The sequence below is a fragment of the Ranitomeya imitator genome, chromosome 6, assembly GCF_032444005.1.
Source record: "Ranitomeya imitator isolate aRanImi1 chromosome 6, aRanImi1.pri, whole genome shotgun sequence".
In the NCBI taxonomy this organism is placed as follows: Eukaryota; Metazoa; Chordata; class Amphibia; order Anura; family Dendrobatidae; genus Ranitomeya; species Ranitomeya imitator.
The window spans coordinates 523,372,131-523,392,539 of NC_091287.1; the positions used below are offsets into that span (position 1 = coordinate 523,372,131).

Sequence of the window (20,409 nt, forward strand, 5' to 3'; positions counted from 1 at the left end):
GGGAGGAGGGACACTGAGGAGCTGGCAATCAGGCTAACTGAGGTTAGATTACCCCGGAGCAGGGAGGAGGGACACTGAGGAGCTGGCAATCAGGCTAAGTGAGATTAGAATCCCCCGGAGCAGGGAGGAGGGACACTGAGGAGCTGGCAATCAGGCTAAGTGAGATTAGAATCCCCCGGAGCAGGGAGGAGGGACACTGAGGAGCTGGCAATCAGGCTAAGTGAGATTAGAATCCCCTGAAGCAGGGAGGAGGTACACTGAGGAGCTGGCAATCAGGCCAAGTGAGATTGGATTCCCCCGGAGCAGGGAGGAGGGACACTGAGGAGCTAGCAATCAGGCTACCTGAGGTTAGAATCCCCTGAAGCAGGGAGGAGGTACACTGAGGAGCTGGCAATCAGGCCAAGTGAGATTGGATTCCCCCGGAGCAGGGAGGAGGGACACTGATGAGCTAGCAATCAGGCTACCTGAGGTTAGATTACCCCGGAGCAGGGAGGAGGGACATTGAGGAGCTGGCAATCAGGCTAAGTGAGGTTAGATTACCCCGGAGGAGGGACACTGAGGAGCTGGCAGTCAGGCTAAGTGAGATTAGAATCCCCCGGAGCATGGAGGAGGGACACTGAGGAGTTGGCAATCAGGCTAAGTGAGATTAGAATCCCCCGGAGCAGGGAGGAAGGACACTGAGGAGTTGGCAATCAGGCTAAGTGAGATTAGAATCCCCCGGAGCAGGGAGGAGGGACACTGAGGAGCTGGCAATCAGGCTAAGTGAGATTAGAATCCCCCGGAGCAGGGAGGTGGGACAATGAGGAGCTGGCGATCAGGCTAAGTGAGATTAGATTCCCCCAGGCAGGGAGGAGGGATACTGAGGAGCTGGCAATCAGGCTAAGTGAGATTAGAACCCCCAGGAGCAGGGAGGAGGGACACTGAGGAGCTGGCAGTCAGGCTAAGTGAGATTAGATTCCCCAGGAGCAGGGAGGAGGGGCACTGAGGAGCTGGCGATCAGGCTAAGTGAGATTAGATTCCCCCGCAGCAGGGAGGAGGGACACTGAGGAGCTGGCAATCAGGCTAAGTGAGATTAGATTCCCCTGGAGCAGGGGTATGGACACTGAGGAGCTGGCAATCAGGCTAAGTGAGATTAGAATCCCCCAGGCAGGGAGGAGGGACACTGAGGAGCTGTTTCTTATGGTAGGTGAGATTAGATTCAGCCACAACAGGGAGAAGGGACACTGAGAAGCTGTTACTTAGGCTAGGTGAGAGCAGATTCAGCCGTAACAGGAGGGACACTGAGGAGCTGGCAATCAGGTTAAGAAGACAAAGATTGTTAAACTTTCATGAAGAATTATACAAACATTCCAATGTGGATTTTCAAGTACATACTTCAGTTTCACCAGCTCTAAGAAGCGTTTATTAATGTCTGTGGCTTATAATGTGAATGTACAGCAAAGGATAATAAGTGCAGACTGGGAATTGATAAATACCACCAAAAACTATTCCTCTAAATATGGGCACAACGATCCTCTCCACAACTCAATAGCTATAACCAATAGAGATGGTGAAGTAAACACGATCACTAGTAAATATAAATATCAGCTCTTTATTATATGTTTAGAAAAATACATTAAACAATAACAATACATATACATATATAGAAGTGTCAAGACTAATATATAAATAGTGACAACAGAGATGGAAATCCAGAACACTCTGCTATCAATGGACTATCTAGTATAGCAACAAAGACATCCAATCTGAGAACTCCCATAGATACCCTCACTAAAAAAGTCCCAAGTCAGAATAGAATACTATCAATAATAAAAGCGCTACAGCGGACCATAACTACACATACATAAACAATGGGCATAGACCTCTAAGTAGTATAGTATACACCCAGAGTATAGCGGGTAATCAATAAAGAGGCTCTACCCCCCCAGAGGCTATATCCCATCTCCCTTATAAATAACTATGATGTGTCCATACCTGCAGCCATAGTGAGGGTAAATACGCGGCTCCCAGATGACCCCGACGCGCGTTTCGCTGTCCTGCAGCAGGTATGGACACATCATAGTTATTTATAAGGGAGATGGGATATAGCCTCTGGGGGGGTAGAGCCTCTTTATTGATTACCCGCTATACTCTGGGTGTATACTATACTACTTAGAGGTCTATGCCCATTGTTTATGTATGTGTAGTTATGGTCCGCTGTAGCGCTTTTATTATTGATAGTATTCTATTCTGACTTGGGACTTTTTTAGTGAGGGTATCTATGGGAGTTCTCAGATTGGATGTCTTTGTTGCTATACTAGATAGTCCATTGATAGCAGAGTGTTCTGGATTTCCATCTCTGTTGTCACTATTTATATATTAGTCTTGACACTTCTATATATGTATATGTATTGTTATTGTTTAATGTATTTTTCTAAACATATAATAAAGAGCTGATATTTATATTTACTAGTGATCGTGTTTACTTCACCATCTCTATTGGTTATGGGAATTGATAAAGTCCACCACCTAGTATACGCCAGCGATGTCAGATATACAGAAATTGGTGGCTACATTGAAATCACAGTGGGGGGCACTGATGGCTGAATATATGGGAATGAGAAAGGTTCGGGTTCTCGGCCTCTGCAGGTAAACAACATTGTTTCCATTCACTGACAGCAAAAGGCGCTCCTTATTATTGTGAGTAAAAGCTGGAAAACGTGAGATTATGCTAAAAAGAGCCACTAAATATTTATCTTGTGAATCAAGCATTTGAATTCATGGGGGTTTTAAGGGAAAATACTTCTTAAGAGATTTATTTTTTATAAAGTATTTTATCAGCTGTTCATAGGATTTGGTAATAAATGTGTTAATATTTAGGACCACCATCGATCACTAGAGGAATTGCGATGGGTCCCCCCATTCCTAGTAGTCCTATCATCGACCATCACACATTGCTCACCCATCTGTAGGACCATCAGCGATCCCTAGAACAGAGAAGTGTCCCTCCATAGTCTGTGGGACTGCGATGGGACCCCCAGCAGTCGTACATTTGTCTTCTCTCCTGTGGACCGATGATACATGTACTGTGCGGACCCCCTTGGCTTGATGTCCTCCAATTACTGTACGCCTTGTCGATATTTCCCGTCCCTGCCATTTTCTATTTGACATGTTTGGTTTCGAGGAGCCATTGATCCCGTCTCTCATTCGTCATGGCTCGCACTTTGTAATTCTCCATATCGCCCACTCAGGATTAAGGGCAGAATATGTCACCGGCTGCCAGGAAGAACACACTTGTCTGTCTTGTTAAGGCCATGTTCACACGATCCTTTTTTTCATGCGGAATTGCCGCGATTTTCCCGCTGCGGGTCCGCAGCTGTTTTCCATGCAGGGTACATTACATTGTACCCTATGGAAAACAGGAACTGCTGTGCCCACAATGCGGAAAATAAAAAAAAAAAGCCGCGCTGAATAGCTGCGGGAAAAAAGAAGTACCATGTCACTTCTTTTTTCGGAGCCGCAGCGGTTCTGCACCCATTGACCTCCATTGTGAGGTCAAACCCGCAGTAAAACCCGCAGATGAAAAAAATATCTGCGGGTTTTACTGCGGTTTGTGGTGCAGAACCGCTGCAGCAGGAAGTGCGGGGAAGCGGGCGGAAGTGCGTGGGCGGAGTGTGGCTGCCCCCCCGTGCTCCGATCCCGCCCCCCCGTGCTCCAATCCCACCGCCCCGTGCTCCGATGCCCCCCCCCAGTGCTCCGATGCCCCCCCCGTGCCCTAATCTCCCCCCCTTATACTTACCCGGCGTCCCGGTGTCCGTCCGGCCGTCTTCTCCCTGGGCGCCGCCATCTTGCAAATGGCGGGCACATGCGCAGTGCGCCCGCCGAATCTGCCGGCCGGCAGATTCGTTCCAAAGTGCATTTTGATCACTGAGATATAACCTATCTCAGTGATCAAAATAAAAAAATAGTAAAGACATACTGACAGGGAATTTAGATTGTGAGCCCCAATGGGGACAGCAATGATAATGTGTGTAAAGCGCTGCGGAATATGTTAGCGCTATATAAAAATAAAGATTATTATTAAATGACACCCCCCCCCCCTTTGTCACCCCCATAGGTAGGGACAATAAAAAAATTAAGAATTTTTTTTTTTTTTTTCCCCCACTAAGGTTAGAATAGGGTTAGGGGTAGGGGTAGGGTTAGGGTATTTTCAGCCATTTTAAACCTAAAAAACTTCCTAGAAAACACACAGACTCTGCATAGAAAACTGCATAAAAAAAAGGATCAAAAAAAGGATCAAAAAACGCATCAAAAAAGGACAAAAAAAGGACCAAAAAAAGGACCTGCGTTTTCTGCCAAGAGGTGCAGTTTTTTAAAAAACAGTCCTGAAAAAAAAAAGGATGGAAATCAGGATCGTGTGAACATACCCTAAGTGTTTGATCGACGCACAAGCAGTCGTGTTGTTGTAGCAGACGGGGCCGACATAGCGGGATGATTTACCTCCGCGCCCATCCTCTGATTACAGCCTCCTATCTAGATGCTTCCAAAATTAAATGTACTGTAGTATTGACTCTGGCCCGGCATGTCGGAGAGTCGGTGAGCTCCCGGGGCTGAAGATAGCACATTAACCGAGAAATATATAGGATTATGGACTAGACGTGTGCGAAGTGTTACTTTTACATTGCTTGTCCCAGTTTGAAGACGCAATTTTTTTCAGTGTCAGCAATAGCATAATTTTCGGTATTCTTCCCTTTTTTGGGGGAGTACATGTCCTCGTAGAATTTGTGACATAAAAGGGTTTAGTCAGCGGCTATAATTTCTGCATCGGAAGGTGAGCGGCGCTGTTGACATGGCGTCAAGTGATGACCACAGAGAGGAGAGAGTGATGTGTTGGCGCATGAGACGATCGAGTAGAGCGTCATTTGTGTGCTCACAGATTGCTTACGGTTGTGTCTCACACTTTGTAGGTCCACGTCTTGTACCTTAATGTGCGGTGGCAAGGTTGTGGGGAGGTCCTCTCATCGTTTTGTGGGATTATATATGGGATTTATCTCTTGGGTTCGTATAACCTAACATGCATTATTATATAATCCTTTTTCATCTTTATACACTTTTTTTTGTGATCCCTGGATAGAGCATGGATCATGGGGTGACTATATACAGTGTATATACACAAGCTCAGTATATTCTGCCAGTAATGGGTGCCTTCTGTAAATCGGCACACGTGCTTCCCCTGAGCGCTGACATCTAAGGATCATCGCCCCGGGTATTTCACATGTGAGCATGTTTTTCTGTCTCTCGCTGGCACCGGTGCCCGGTTCTGTCTTATGTTGCTCGCTGGTAAACCTTGTAATTATTCTTTTTTTTGTTTTCACCCTCTAGGTTTTCAACAAGCTTTTAAGCCTGGCCAGCACGGCTTCATCTCAGAAGTTCCAGTCCCACATGTGGAGTCAGATGTTGGTTTCCACATCTGGCTTTTTGAAATCCATCTCCAACGTGTCTGGAAAAGACATCCAGCCGCTAATAAAGCAATGGGTGTATCCTTTATTACCGGTGTGTGAAGGTGAAGTGATCGAGTCCTGGGGATGTGGTAGGAAATAAGTACTGTAGATATAACAGCACTATATGTATAAAAGTTTGTGCCCCCTCCACTTTGCACCTACAGAAGCTTTCATATCATCCCATGCTACATCTATACTCATTAATATGGAGCTGGTTCCTCCTCTGCAGCTATAACAGCTCCGCTCTTTTTGGTAATATCTGTGGGAATTTTAGACCCTTAATAAATAAGAGCATTTGTGAGGTCAGACCCTGATGTTAGAGGAGAGGCCGGGCTCACAATCTCTTTCCTAGTTCATCCCAATGATATTCGATGGGATTGTGATCCGGGGTCTGCGCGGCCGGGCATGTTCTTCCACCAAACTCCCCCTACATGTCTGTATGGACCTTGTGCACTAAGAACCAATATGGGAAACAGAGAATGATCTTCCCGAAACTGTTCGCACAAAGCTGGAAGCCACTATTGTCCAAAGTGTCTTGTGCTAAAGCACTAAAATTTCCCTTCTCTGGAAGTAAGAGACCGACCCCTGAAAAAACAAGCCCATGGTGTTTTCGCTCCTCCACCAAACTACGGCGGGCACAATGCTGTCAGGCGGGTAACGTCCTGGTATTCGCCAAACCCAGACTCGTCTATCAGATACTAGAAATAGAAGTGTCATCCATCACTGCACAGAATGCGTTTCCCCCAGAGTCCAGTGGTGGCGGCTTAACACCACTCCATCCGATGCCTGCATTGTGCTTGATGATGTAAGGCTGCATGCAGCTGTTCAGCCATGAAACTCCTGGCAGTGGAACGGTTGTGCTACTGCAGTTTCTTCCACTTCTCAATAATATCACTCTCAGGTCATGGTGGAATATTGAAGAAGGAAAAAAAGACATGGACGGACTTGGTACAGTGGTGGCTCCTATTACAGGACCGCGCTGGTGTCAGTGAGCTCTGCACCACTTGCTGTTCTGGCATAGGGAGGCTAAGAGGTTATACACCGGGGGCCGATAGGGCCGGCCGTGGCTCCCTAGGGCCGATGGGGCCGGCCGTTGCTCCCTAGGGCCGATGGGGCCGGCCGTTGCTCCCTAGGGCCGAGGGGGCCGGCCGTTGCTCCCCAGGGCCCAGGGGGCCGGCCGTTGCTCCCCAGGGCCCAGGGGGCCGGCCGTTGCTCCCCAGGGCCCAGGGGGCCGGCCGTTGCTCCCCAGGGCCCAGGGGGCCGGCCGTTGCTCCCCAGGGCCCAGGGGGCCGGCCGTTGCTCCCCAGGGCCCAGGGGGCCGGCCGTTGCGCCCCAGGGCCCAGGGGGCCGGCCGTTGCTCCCCAGGGGGCCGGCCGTTGCTCCCTAGGGCCGATGGGGCCGGCCGTTGCTCCCTAGGGCCGAGGGGGCCGGCCGTTGCTCCCCAGGGCCCAGGGGGCCGGCCGTTGCTCCCCAGGGCCCAGGGGGCCGGCCGTTGCTCCCCAGGGCCCAGGGGGCTGGCCGTTGCTCCCCAGTGCCCAGGGGGCCGGCCGTTGCTTCACAGGGGGCTGGCCGTTGCTCCCCAGGGCCCAGGGGGCCGGCCGTTGCTCCCCAGGGCCCAGGGGGCCGGCCGTGGCTCCCCAGGGCCGATGGGGCCGGCCGTTGCTCCCCAGGGCCCAGGGGGCCGGCCGTTATTCACTGGGAGGAATGGTGCTGGGCCGGCCGTTATTCACTGGGAGGAATGGTGCTGAATGAGAAATGTGAATTCAATTTTTCTCCTACGCCTCATTGGGGGACACGGGACCATGGGTGTTATGCTGCTGCCACTAGGAGGACACTAAGTAATACAGAAGAATAGCTCCTCCCCGGCAGTATACACCCTCCTGCTGGCTCCAAGTGAACCTGTTCTTGCTTAGTGTCTGTAGGAAGCACTTTGGTCTGCTTTCAGACCCCACCGTTTTTATTTTTATTCTATTTTTCCCTTAACAGAGCGACGGATCCTTTCTAGGTTCCGATCTCCCCCGAACCATGAACAGGCAAGAACGCGGAGCGTCCCTCCCCGTACCCTTTCCTGCACCATTGGATGCCAGCCCTGAGCTCACTTTACGGGCGACGGTTCCTTCGCGTTCCGATCTCCCCCCTCCATAGCAGGCGACCACATGGAGTAGCCCTCCATCTACCTCTCCTGGAGCCATGTGCATAGCCGGACATGATGTTTATGGCATCCGTGCAGCCCCCCACTGCATCACCACTGTTATAGCGGATGATGGAAGGCGGCAGATGCTCTCCAGCCCCTCCCTCACTATGGCAACGGTGAATTGAGCATCGGCCCACCGCATCTACCGTGAGTACACTGGGATAAGGGAGGTCCGCATATATCTTAAAGCCCGGGTGCGTGGGTCATGTCGGTCCGCACAAATAGCGGCCGCGGCGCACCAGGCCGCAACCGCAAGCTTAAAATTTAGCCCCCGGCTTTTCTCTCGTCCAGGCCGGAACGTTGGCTCCGCCCACCGGCGGTTACCGCCGCCCACTCTCTCTGGCGCTTCTCGTTCTGCGAGAAGCGCCTTCTCTTCCTAATCTCGGCGGCCATCTTTGGACACCCACAGGGCTGATGCTGCAGCGCTGCTCCAGCGTTCTGAATCACAGCTTCAGGGATTAGTGCTTTCTGTGAGACACATTGCGGACCTCCCCCGGGGACTCAAGACACAGGACCTGGGTAAGCTGCAGAAACATGGCTTAACCCTTCCCCTGCTAGTAAGCGCTCTCCTCAAGGCTACACTATTTCTCAAGCAAAGCCTGGGAAAACCCACACTGTGTTTTTTGCTGCTTGTACCTCTTGTAAGGTATCTCTACCCTGGGGTCACAATACTGCGTTATGCTCAGCTTGTGAACCGGTGACTGCTCAGGAACCACCTGTCACTGATACCGAACCCAGTGAGCTTAGTCCCCCTGAGTGGGCTACCTCCCTTACCCGGTCTATGGCATCCCTGGCCAAAGCGATAGACTCGTTCCTAGACCCTTCCTCTAACCAGGCCGCTCTTACGGACAACGCTTCCGATGATCAGAACCCCTTTGCACTAGGGGTCTTAACTTACCAAGGAGCTCTCGCTCTTCCAGGAAAAGGACTTATGCCTTGTCCCCAGTCCATCATTGGGAATCGGGTTCTGAGTTCCATTTCTCGCTCCCCTTCCATTGGGGCTAGTAGAGAACCTGTCTCGGAGGACGATTAAGACACATTCCTAGATCAGGAATTTCAACATGATCAGGAGACTCTCGATTCTCTCATTGAGTCAGTAAACAAGGCTCTGAAGCTAGATGAGGAACCTTTATCTAAAACGGATCATGCTGTGTCCTTTAAGAGAACCAAGCGGGCTCACAGAGTGTTCGCCAATCATCCCGAATTTAAGGAAATCATTGAATCTCATAGGATCCGTCCAGATAAACGCTTCACAGGGCAAAAGCCCATGGAGTCAAAATATCCCCTTGCTCCTGATCTAAGAAAAGATTGGTCACAGTCTCCTCTGGTAGATCCTCCAGTATCGCGCCTGGCTACTAAATCTATTTTATCCTCTTCAGAGGGCGCCTCCATTAAAAACCCCACCGATCGTCAGATCGACAATATGGCTCGTTCAGCTTTTGAAGCCTCAGCAGCCGCACTCTTTCCAACTTTTGCTGCTACGTGGGTGGCTAAGGCTATGACCCATTGGGCTGAGATCTTGTCTTCAGCTCTTGTGGATACCAATCTTCCCCCCAAGGTAGCAGACCTCGCTACTCAGATAGCCAGAGCTGGGGTTTTTCTAGTGACCGCGTCTCTGGATGCCGCTGACTGCGCTTCTCAAGCAGCAGCAAACGCCATCGCCATTCGGAGGTCCTTATGGCTCAGGGACTGGCGTGCGGATTCTGTTTCCAAAAAGTCATTGACTTCTTTACCATATCAGAGCGGTCGCCTTTTGGGCGAAAAACTCGATCAATTAATTTCCGACGCCACTGGAGGGAAGAGTAAATTTCTCTCACAACAGAGACCCTTTCGGCCCTTTTGGAACAAGCAACAGCAGGCTCTGTCCAGATTTTTTTCGTTCCAACTCAAATTGGTCCTCTACTTTCACGTCTTCTGGACCCGGCCGGACACAACGTAGGGATAGAGGTCCCCAGACCTCTTACAAACCTTCCACTTCATGGAGAGGCAGGTCTAGGCAGTCAGGATCCAGGGGGTCCAGACCGGGCAGATCTCCTACACTTCCACCAAATCGCTTTTTCCTGTCTTCTCCTCCCAGGGCAAAGGCATCAGAGTTCTTCCAGGCCATAAGCTCTGTAAAAGCAGACGGGGTTATTATCCCGGTCCCTCAAAGCGAAAGGTTTCAAGGTTTGTATTCAAACCTGTTCGTTGTTCCAAAGAAGGACGGTACAGTACGACCCATACTGGACCTAAAACTACTGAACAAGTTTATCAGGGTACGACTGTTCCGAATGGAATCGCTTCCTTCTGTCATTGCCTCCATGGAAAAAGGCGAGTTCCTGGCGTCCATAGACATCCAGGACGCGTACCTCCACATTCCAATTTTCCCTTCTCACCAGAGGTTCCATCGCTTCGCAGTTCAGGAACAACACTTCCAATTCGTTGCTTTGCCCTTCGACCTCGCCACCGCTCCCAGGGTATTCACCAAGGTCATGGCGGCCGCCGTGGCCATCCTTCACACCCGAGGCGTGGTGATGCTACCGTATCTAGACGATGTCTTCATCAAAGGCCCCTCTTTCCGCGCCTGCAAGGAGGCTGTGAACATTACAATAGAGTCTCTTTCTCGCCTGGGTTGGAAGACAAACTTAGAAAAATCTTCCCCAGTACCGGCTCAGCAAATTTCCTTTTTAGGAATGATACTGGACTCGTCCCAGGGGTTGGTGCTTCTTCCCTCGGAAAAGATCTCAGCCTTACAGTGGGAGGCTCAGAAGCTCTCTCAACCTCACACTCACTCTCTGCGCTTCAGTATGAGAGTCCTCGGCAGGATGGTAGCAGCCTTGGAGGCGGTTCCATTTGCCCAATTACACCTCCGTCCCTTACAGTATGTCCTCCTGGCTGTTTGGGACAGGAACCCGTTCTCCCTCGACCGTCGGTTCTTCCTTCCCCACCGAGTCAGACAGTCTCTCAGGTGGTGGACATTAAAGTCCTTCCTCAATCAAGGGAAGTCTTTTCTCCCAGTACATTAGCTAGTTGTGACAACAGATGCCAGTCTTCTAGGCTGGGGAGCGGTGTTCTTATATCACACTGCTCAGGGCCGCTGGTCACTTCAGGAATCACGCCTTCCGATCAACATCTTGGAAGTTCGGGCAATCAGGTTAGCTCTTCTCCAATTCCATCCCTTCCTGGCGGGTCGTCCCATCAGGATTCAGTCCGACAATGCCACTGCAGTGGCATACATCAACCGACAAGGGGGAACCCGCAGCATGACAGCCATGAACGAGGTAGGCTACATTCTCCGTTGGGCCGAGGAAAACCGCTCAATGATATCTGCGGGTCACATCCCGGGAGTGGACAATTGGGAGGCAGATTTCCTCTGTCGTCAAGGCCTCGACTCTGGGGAGTGGTCTCTCCATCCAGAGATCTTCCACCTGATCTGCTGTCGTTGGGGAACTCCGGATGTGGATCTGATGGCCTCACTGCTAGATTCCAAGGTTCCCGACTTCATAGCTCGGTCCCACGATCCAGCAGCCATCGGGCCAGATGCACTCGTACTCTCGTGGCGTCATTTTCGGCTTCTGTACATAATTCCCCCGCTCCCCTTATTGCCGATAGTCATCAAGAAGATCAGAGCGGAGGGAGTACTGGTAATCTTGATTGCGCCAGATTGGCCGCGCCGGGTGTGGTACGCGGAACTAGTTCAACTAGTCGCCGATGTTCCCTGGCGATTTCCGAATCGCGCAGACCTGCTATAACAAGGCCCCATTTACCATCAGAACTCCGAGGCCCTGTGTTTGACGGCATGGCCGTTGAGTCCTGGGTTTTAACCAAGGCAGGCTTCTCTCCAGAAGTCATCTCTACCATGATCAGCGCTAGAAAGCCTATGTTTATGCTCATTTATCATCACACTTGGAAAACCTTCTTTTCCTGGTGCAACGACCAGGGACGTTCTTCTCTTGAATTTTCCTTTCCTTCCATTCTCAAATTTTTACAAACGGGTTTGAACTTGGGTCTCGCCTTAATTCTCTCAAGGGGCAGATTTCAGCCCTGTCCGTTCTGTTCCAATGCAGGATTGCTAACAGATTGCAAGTGAAGACGTTCATTCAGGGAGTCTCCCATAGGGCTCCGCCCTATAACATGCCGTTGGAACCATGGGACCTTAATCTGGTCCTCGGAGTCTTGCAAGAAGCTCTTTTCGAACCTCTACAGGAGGTTTCCCTGTCCTTTCTTTCATGGAAGGTTGCCTTCCTGGTTGCGGTCACGTCCATTAGACGAGTGTCAGAGCTGGCGGCTCTGTCTTGTCAAGTTCCGTTTCTGAATTTTCATCAGGATATGGTGGTTTTGAGAACATCCCCATCCTTTTTGCCAAAAGTTGTCTCATCCTTCATCTCAATCAGGAGATTGTCTTGCGTCTCCCTGTCCAGCTCCAGTACATCGCATCGAGAAGGCCCTCCACACACTGGATTTAGTGAGAGCTCTCAAGAGATACGCCTCTCGGACGGCGTCTTTCCGCAGGTCGGATGCCCTGTTTGTGCTCCCGGAAGGGCCAAGGAAGGGGTTTCTTGCTTCCAAGGTGGCAATAGCCAAATGGATTCGTTCAGCTATTCAGGAGTCCTACCGAGTCAGAGGTCATCCTGTCCCAGCAGGGATTAAGGCTCATTCCACTCGGTCAGAGGGTGCGTCTTGGGCCATCCAGCACCAAGCTTCGGCAACGCAAGTTTGCAGAGCTGCGACCTGGTCCAGTCTGCATACGTTTACAAAACATTTCCATATTCATTCTCAGGCCTCGGCAGATGCGACCGTCGGCAGACAAATTTTGCAGGCTGCTGTGCCGCATCTGTCACCTGTGGGTACAAGGCGCAATTACAGTTGATTGTTCCCCACCCAGGGACTGCTTTAGGACGTCCCATGGTCCTGTGTCCCCCAATGAGGCGTAGGAGAAACAGGGATTTTTGTGTACTCACCGTAAAATCCTTTTCTCCGAGCCAATCATTGGGGGACACAGCACCCACCCTGTTAGTCTAACAGGTTTGGTTGTCTGTGTTGGCTTGGTTTTGACATAGTTCATCCTGGTTAAATGTTAAGCTCCCACTGCTTTACCGAACTGGTTCACTTGGAGCCAGCAGGAGGGTGTATACTGCAGGGGAGGAGCTATTCTTTCTGTATTACTTAGTGTCCTCCTAGTGGCAGCAGCATAACACCCATGGTCCTGTGTCCCCCAATGATTGGCTCGGAGAAAAGGATTTTACGGTCAGTACACAAAAATCCCTGTTTTTAGGGCTCTTGGGGTGAGTTGAACCTGTGATCACTCACACTATATACTATAGCACTATAATAGCACAGTATTGCAGTATATAGAATATCTGACAGTCTACTATGGAGCCCAGCACAAGGCTGCTCGTCACAGGCGATCTAAGATGGTAGCCTTCGTCTCATTGTGTCATTTAAATGGTTAGTTGGCAGAGATCGGAGCTATCTCCAGTCACTGCTCTTAGAGACAGATGTCGGCTGTCGAACATGTCGTTAAAGAGTTAAAAAAGCGCATGTTTTCACTATAACACAAGATCGCATCCTATTACAGTGGATTGGATCAACGGATGATTATGGAACCTAAATTCGGCTGTAAAATAGGGTGAATTAGGGCGGCATTAGGGACAGTTTGGGGTATTTTTTTTTTTTTTTAATTAATGGTATTTAGTAAAATCCCCCGTCTGCGGTTGACCGCGGTTTTCTGAAATGAAAACATCAGCTCTTGACATGTGACAGGTACTCAGTAATAGGTAATTTGTCTGTTGACACATTCCCTTTAAATATCAATTAATGGCCACATATTCATGATGATATCGGGGGGTTCAGGCGCCCCATCTTGCCGTGGAGCCACTCCTTAATGTTGTCTTCCAGAGACCAGAGCGGCGTGGTGAAGTTTTACGGCAGCTTCGCTTTTAACAGAAAACGCAATGTGTTAGAATTGGAGATAAAGCAGGAGTGCACCGTTCTGGGCACCCAGAAATACGTGGTAAGATGCTTCGCTCCTTTGTTGTCTGGCTCGCTCTTGTAATTTTGGTGTTAAACATGATGTGGTTTACTTTAGGGCTCATACTCACCCGTGAGAAAAAAACAATATTAGTCAATAGGTGACATCTCTATTGCGAGTTTTTTCTCAGCCGAAATCGGCCTGAGAAAAAAATCTCAGTGTGCTGCGTGTCTCGGACGAGACTTATCGATGTAAGTCAATGGGTTCAAGAAAAACAAATCGCACAGCACTAGTCGCACCATGCGAGTGCTGTCCGATTTGAACGCACCGGTGTCCTTTGAAAAGCCGGTAGTTCATGTCCGGCGTACAGTGAAATCACTCTGAGAGGTTAGAATAGAAAAGATAGAATAGATATATACACATCATAGGCGCCAATGAGTTCTCATGGCAGTCAGAGGTCTGTCCTGAAGGCCTCTTGTCTGCCGTGTCACCACGTCTATGAAGTGAAGCCAGAGGTCGTCAGTTTTACAGTACGATATAATACTAGTGTTACAGCGTATTGTGTTCAGTGAAGTGGTCACAGGTTTAAGTCCTTTAAGGAGACTAATAAAAATGTAATAAGAAAAACAATTAAAAAAAACAATTTTTAAATGGTTAATTCGCCCAATTTTTTTTCCGCACCAGAAATAGAAAAATAAAAAAATAAAAAAAATTACATATTTGGATTTGCAATATGCAAAGTTGTCCAAACTAAGAAAATATCATAATTCTCCCATACTGTGAACGCCAAAACAGAAAAAAAATAATGTAAATACTAGAATTGCTGTTTGCCGTCTCATACTCTCATGTCGATGGGAAATTATATCTTCATCTTAAAACGGTCAGGATGGAGAAAAATAAATGAATAATGTTTGCGTTTCCAGGGAATTAGTCACTTCTGTCCTCTACTTTTGCCCCGTGTTTTGTTTTGCAGCTTATTACATCTTTTTTCCTTTCCCACCATAGGGTCCCCTTAAAGTGACGGTGCAAGAACTCGACGGATCTTTTAACCACACGTTGCAAATCGAAGAAAACAGCTTGAAGCACGACATCCCCTGTCACTCAAAGAGCAGAAGGTGATTTGCTGACATTTCCTCCTCTGACTTCCCATTTCTGTTAGTTTTCTGTTCCTAGAGCGGCGTCGGCCGGAGCTTGAACCACGGCGGCATCTTTCCTCTCTGTTGATACAGTCCTAAGTGTCCTAATAACACACGTGTCTCCTCTCCAGATCACATCAGGGGGTTCGGCTTCTTAACATCCTTCCAATCTCTTCTAAACAGAAGGCGGCTTATGTAAATCGCTGATCATAGCCGGAGTGCGGAGAATACGCAGAGGCCCTCTGCAGTCTCAAACACGATGGATGGAGCTTTCTTACCTCCGCTCCATCCAGGACGGGGCAGCACAGACCCTTCTCAAAGGTTCAAGAACCCCGATCACACAATAGCTGGGGTTCCCAGTGCTCGGACCTCCAGTAATCAAAAAGTTATCCCCTATTCCAATACTTGCCAACTTCTTCTTCTCATACTCCTCGCTTGGCCTCCATAAAATAATGAAGCTTATACTCCCCTCCCGCGCCGGAGTCATTCCTGCGGTGTCGGCACTTGCGGTCTCGGGGCTCCTGTGCGGTTATGACGTGTGATTCCTGGCTCCAGTCAGCGCTGACGTTACTGTCTTCGCCTCCTGTCGAATTGAGCAGGAAGAGGAAGTCCAAGATCAGCTGCAGCCCCGATTTCCTCCTTGTGTTCAGTTTGTCCAAAGGCGGAGACAGTGACGCCAGCGTTTATTGGGCTCCAGTGTGATGTATCATAGCAAACCTCATGGGAGCCCCGGGAGAGAGAGTGCCGACATCGGGAACGGCAGGTGAGCTCAGGCTTTATTGTTTTATTGGGGTCAAACATTTTGATCAAGAAGGGGTTATCCTAGTAGTGGAGAACCCCTTTAATTAGTTGTGGAAATCTTTTATCTTTGGATTTATTGTAATTATCACCTTACCCTTAAGGACTGACCCATTTTAGTCCTTTAGCACAAAGCATTTTTATCTTTTTAATTATTTTCTTCCCGATTTAAACTTTTTTTTTTTTTTTTTACTGGGAAGATTGAGTTTCTGGCGAGGGTGTTTTCACATTTTTTTTTAAACATTTAAATCGATCATGTCATCAGAAAATAACTTACTGCTTTAAATTAGGTTCTTGTGTTTTATTTTTTTTTTTTTTTATATATATGCAAATCCCCCCCCCCCCCATATCAAGTAAATAAAATTGCAATTTTTTCACTGGTCACTGGACTTTTTAGACTTTCGTGTTCTGTTGTTTAAATAAATCTACATGTATATTAGCACCAAAAAACTGACTCTGACCCCATCTTTAGTATTGAAGCATCTAATGAGCATGTGCAAAAGTTGTTGGGGAGGAGGAGGTGAGCTGTGACATCACCTACTGTGAATGGTGGATCCTGTTATCTGCTGTATATAGAGGTGTTATCAGTCATTGTACAGGAGGATGAGGAGGTGAGCTGTGACATCATCTATTGTGAATGGTGGATCCTGTGTTATCTACTGTATATAGAGGTGTTATCAGTCATTGTACAGGAGGAGGAGGTGAGCTGTGACATCACCTATTGTGAATGGTGGATCCTGTGTTTTCTGCTATGTATAGAGGAGTTATCAGTCTTTGTAATCTTACCTTTGATAATCAGGAACCTGCTGTAAACTTTTCCTGAATGGACTTGATATGCAAGTTAAAAGTAGTCCAAATTTGCCAGTACGAAAATTGCAAAATTTCTAATTTTGTAAGAGGAAATAACTTCTCTGTTCTATATTTATGTTCGTTTAGATGCAAAATTAAAACCCCACAAACATGTGTAAAACTCTGACATGTTTCAGGCTGCAGTAAGTACAAGTTGGGATCGGATTAGAGGGAAGAATAACGCAGGATCTGACTCGTTTTTTGTCTGTAAGCATAGGGACACGAAGCGCTGCTGGAGGGCTGTGGCCACAATATGCTAGGACCTTTCGTGAAGTCTCTTTTGCATAATGTTTTTGTTTTTTCTAATTTAATATGAATTTGAGAAAAAAAAAAACAAAAGTTAAAAAAAGCTGGAATTTATGATAAAATGAAAGCAAAAAATGTTTTTCTTCGTTTTCGAGCAGAAATAAAAAGAAGAAAATTCCACTGATGAACGGGGAAGAGGTGGACATGGACCTTTCTGCAATGGAGTAAGTACATGTAAATCTTCTGTGAGAGACAACATGTAAAAGGGTGAATGTTTTACTTCTTTAATCTGCAGTACTTCCATAGGGAAAGGGAAGAATTACATGGAGCCCATTGGCATCAGTGGTCTATGGGTTAATTTTCCAGGGATACATCTATTCATGCACTGCTTTTGCTTGTTCTTGTTGGAAAGTGCATATTGTAGATTCAGCCTGAAGGCAGCAAATCCACATAGGAACACACAGGCTAAGTTCACACTAGACGTTTTTGCTGCGTTTTTCAGTACCAACAAAGCCTATGAGCTTTCAGAAATCTCATGCACACATTGAGTTTTATTGTCGTCAGTATTTTGTGCTTTGCATGTTTTTTTTCTCTGAACATATAGCATGTCACTTCTTTCAGTGTTTTTTTTCACCCATTGAAACCAGTGGGTGATGGGAAAAAAAGGCTGACAAAATTAATAAAGCAAGTACAGCAGTATATGAAGCCCATTTATTTTTGTGATTGTTTTTCCTTGTCTTGGTAACCTGAGATCACAGTTGGGGTTAGTACAGGTGAATAAAACTAGTGATGTGTAAAAAAGTAAACATTGGCCGACACAGGTGTGAAATTGAACAATGCCGGTGGCTGACCAAGGTGTGAGGGTGCACAATGCCTGAGCAACTTAATGGCAGACCAAAGTGTGAAAGTTAAAGTGTCCTACAAATGTAATGCACTGCCAGGGTCTTGGGTAAATTATTCCAGACCACTTCACCTTCCCCGCTGTTACATTTGTATGTGTATATTTTCTCTATCGCCTTTCATTGGGGGACACAGAAACCATGGGGTGTATGCTGCTGCCACTAGGAGGCTGACACTATGCAAATAAAAAAGTTAGCTCCTCCTCTGCAGTGTACACCCTACCGACAGGAAGTAGGATATTCAGTTTAGCTTAGTGTCAGTAGGAGGTGGACACGGGTCTTTCATTAGACCCTTATCTACCTCAATGTGCGTCGTTTCTTTTCAGATTTTTCCGGAGGGATACAGGGTGAACAGTCACACCTGTAGTCCCACTATGCGGACTATGAGTACGGCATGTACTGCCACCCCGTATCCTCATAGATCCCTCTCCAGGACCAAGATCCTAGCACACCAGCGTGCTCAGAAGTTCGGTCCTGGCTCCGTCCCCCACCCACTCGCCCACCAGAGCCTGTCGGTTGGAGGAGACGAGGACGTCCATCACAGCTCCGTGGACGTCTGATACCTTCAGGTTAGTAACTGCGTGGGATGTTTAGGTGAGTATTTCCCCTAAATTTCCAGATCTTCCCCTTACTCTCTCACGGTGTGGGGGAGTAGTTGGCCCTAAATACGCTGCACTATCTTCTATGGCGGCGCTGATTTTATTTTAAAAGGGATCCTAGGGGCACCAAGACGAGCAGTGGCTCTGCACTACGGGCTATCCCCTTCATCGGGGACGCAGTGCCCTCCCTGCGGCCGCACTGCGCAGCGGCCGCAATGTCACTTTTCTGGCGACGCCGGCACCGCTCCCCCCTGCGGCCGCCCTGCGGGCTTCGGCGCCGCGATCCCCTTTCCAGCGGCGCCGGCCTCTAATTTAGGTCCCGGCTTCTGCCGGGGCCTACTTCGGCGCCACGTCCCGTTCTCCCTGCGGCTCTGGCAGGCTGCCGCGCTGCTCTGCGGCGCACTGTTCCGGGGCCGCGGTTTCTTTTCCAGCGGCGCCGGCCTCTCCTTTAGGTCCCGGCTTTTGCCGGGGCCTACTTCGGCGCCACGTCCCGTCCCTGCGGTCCTGGCAGGCTGCCGCGCTGCTCTGCGGTGCACTGTTCCGGGGCCGCGGTCTCTTTTCCAGCGGCACCGGCCTCTAATTTAGGTCCCGGCTCCCGCCGGGGCCTACTTCCGGTACCGCGCTCCTTCACTTCCGCTTTCTTCGGGCGGGCTTTCTCCCGCCCGACAAACTGTGCCCTGCAAACTCCGCCCACCGGCGCCATGTGGGCTGTCTCCGCCCCTTCTCCCACGTCGCTGCTGAGCCAGGGCAGGAGATTCCAACGTGCCCGCATTTTCTCCTGGGGGCACAGCACATCATCTGCGCGGATCACACCAGAGGCTGCAGGGCAGCAGCTCCATCTTTCTGTTCCACTGCTGTTCTTCAGGCCTGCAGTAAGTTCCGGACAAGAGTGCCCCAGATGTGTCTACCTGTTCTCCTAGGGGCTATTGTTCCTGAGGAGCATCTTCCAAGCCGTGCAGCTTTCCATCTGGACACCGCAGCGCCTGCCGTGAGTACCTCTGCACCGCAGTTTGACTCGAACCCCTAATCTTCTGACATTTCCCTTAGGGGCCCGTTCGGTCTAATTTTAAGGGAGGTCGCTCCCGGCCTCCTACCTTTTCCTGTGTCTTAGTGAAACACTTTCAGGGTTCGCCTTGTAACCACAAGCTCCCTTCAGGCAGGCCTGCAGCAACCCACATTTTGTTCCCGCTGCTCCGCCTCAGAGCGAAGTCCCCACCCCAGGTTGGGCCTCCCCTCTGTCTCTATCAGTAGCGGATCTCACACGGGTGTCCCAGACCCTTGTGTCCGTACTCGATCGGTTGCCCCTGCAGCCTTCCGTAGTAGCCAGCGGGTCGCAGGAAGCCCTGTCCGAGTTTTCCAATACAGGCCGCGAAAGATTCAGTCGGGAACGCCAGTCTGAGTTATCTTCTCGGTCCATCTCGCCCCACGGTCTTTCTCTGTGGTCCCCCCCCCCCCCCCCCCGGAGTCAGGCGAGGCTTTCTCTGATGTGCCTTCGGAGGATAATTTGGGGCCGGAGTCGAACCATATCTTATCATGAGGGATATGGTTCAAAGCCTCATTGGAGCGTCCAATCTGACTTGTGGCTACAAAGATTCCTCTACGAAACCCGCAGATCAGGCGGTTTTCGTTTAGACGGTCTAAACTACCTCCCAAGGGATTCGCTCCTCATCCTGAATCGAGGAGCTTCTGGCCAGAGAAAGAGCGAATTCGACCAGACGTTCTCAAAGAGGAAAGCGTCTTGGAGTCTCATATCTCTTTCCTCCGAATCTCATCGCCAATAGACTTGCCACCAACACAGTCCTCACGCTGTCCGGTGGGGCGACTCTGACAGGTTCCATCGATAGGATCATGGAATCCTTTGTGAATTCGGCTCTCGAACCTGCCGCATCATCCCTATGCCCGCTTGCACTTGGGTTTCGAAGTCGGTATCCGAAGGGGCTAAAACAACTCCGTTGGGGCATTCTAGCTGGAGCTCCACCAGACTGGCTGGCGGAAGTTACCACCCAGATTACTCATGCCGGGGAGTAATGTGTTCTCTGGACGTCGCGTCTTCTGCCGCTCAGACACCCGGTAATGTTGTTGCCAGCCGTCGTTCTGTTTGGCTCAAGAGTCATCAAAGAAGTCCCTTACGAGCCTGGCTTTTTCAAGGATCACGTCCTTTCGGTTCCAAGCTGGACCAAATTATTAAGGACGCCACTGGCGGCACCAGTTCTCTTAGGCGGCAACTTCGGTCCTTTTCGGCCTTTTTTGCGTCGTTT

At 49.4% G+C, this 20,409-nt stretch overlaps 1 protein-coding gene across 2 annotated transcripts in view; it reads left to right on the forward strand.

Moving 5' to 3' along the window:
• Positions 1-20,409, forward strand: part of TAF2 (TATA-box binding protein associated factor 2) — a 202,378-nt gene that overhangs the window by 50,616 nt on the left and 131,353 nt on the right. For both annotated transcript variants that reach the window (XM_069731811.1, XM_069731812.1), the window contains exons 12-15: positions 5,362-5,516; positions 13,552-13,666; positions 14,630-14,739; positions 16,812-16,877. In XM_069731811.1, coding sequence (XP_069587912.1) covers positions 5,362-5,516; positions 13,552-13,666; positions 14,630-14,739; positions 16,812-16,877 — 446 coding nt within the window. The remainder of the gene's footprint in view (positions 1-5,361; positions 5,517-13,551; positions 13,667-14,629; positions 14,740-16,811; positions 16,878-20,409) is intronic.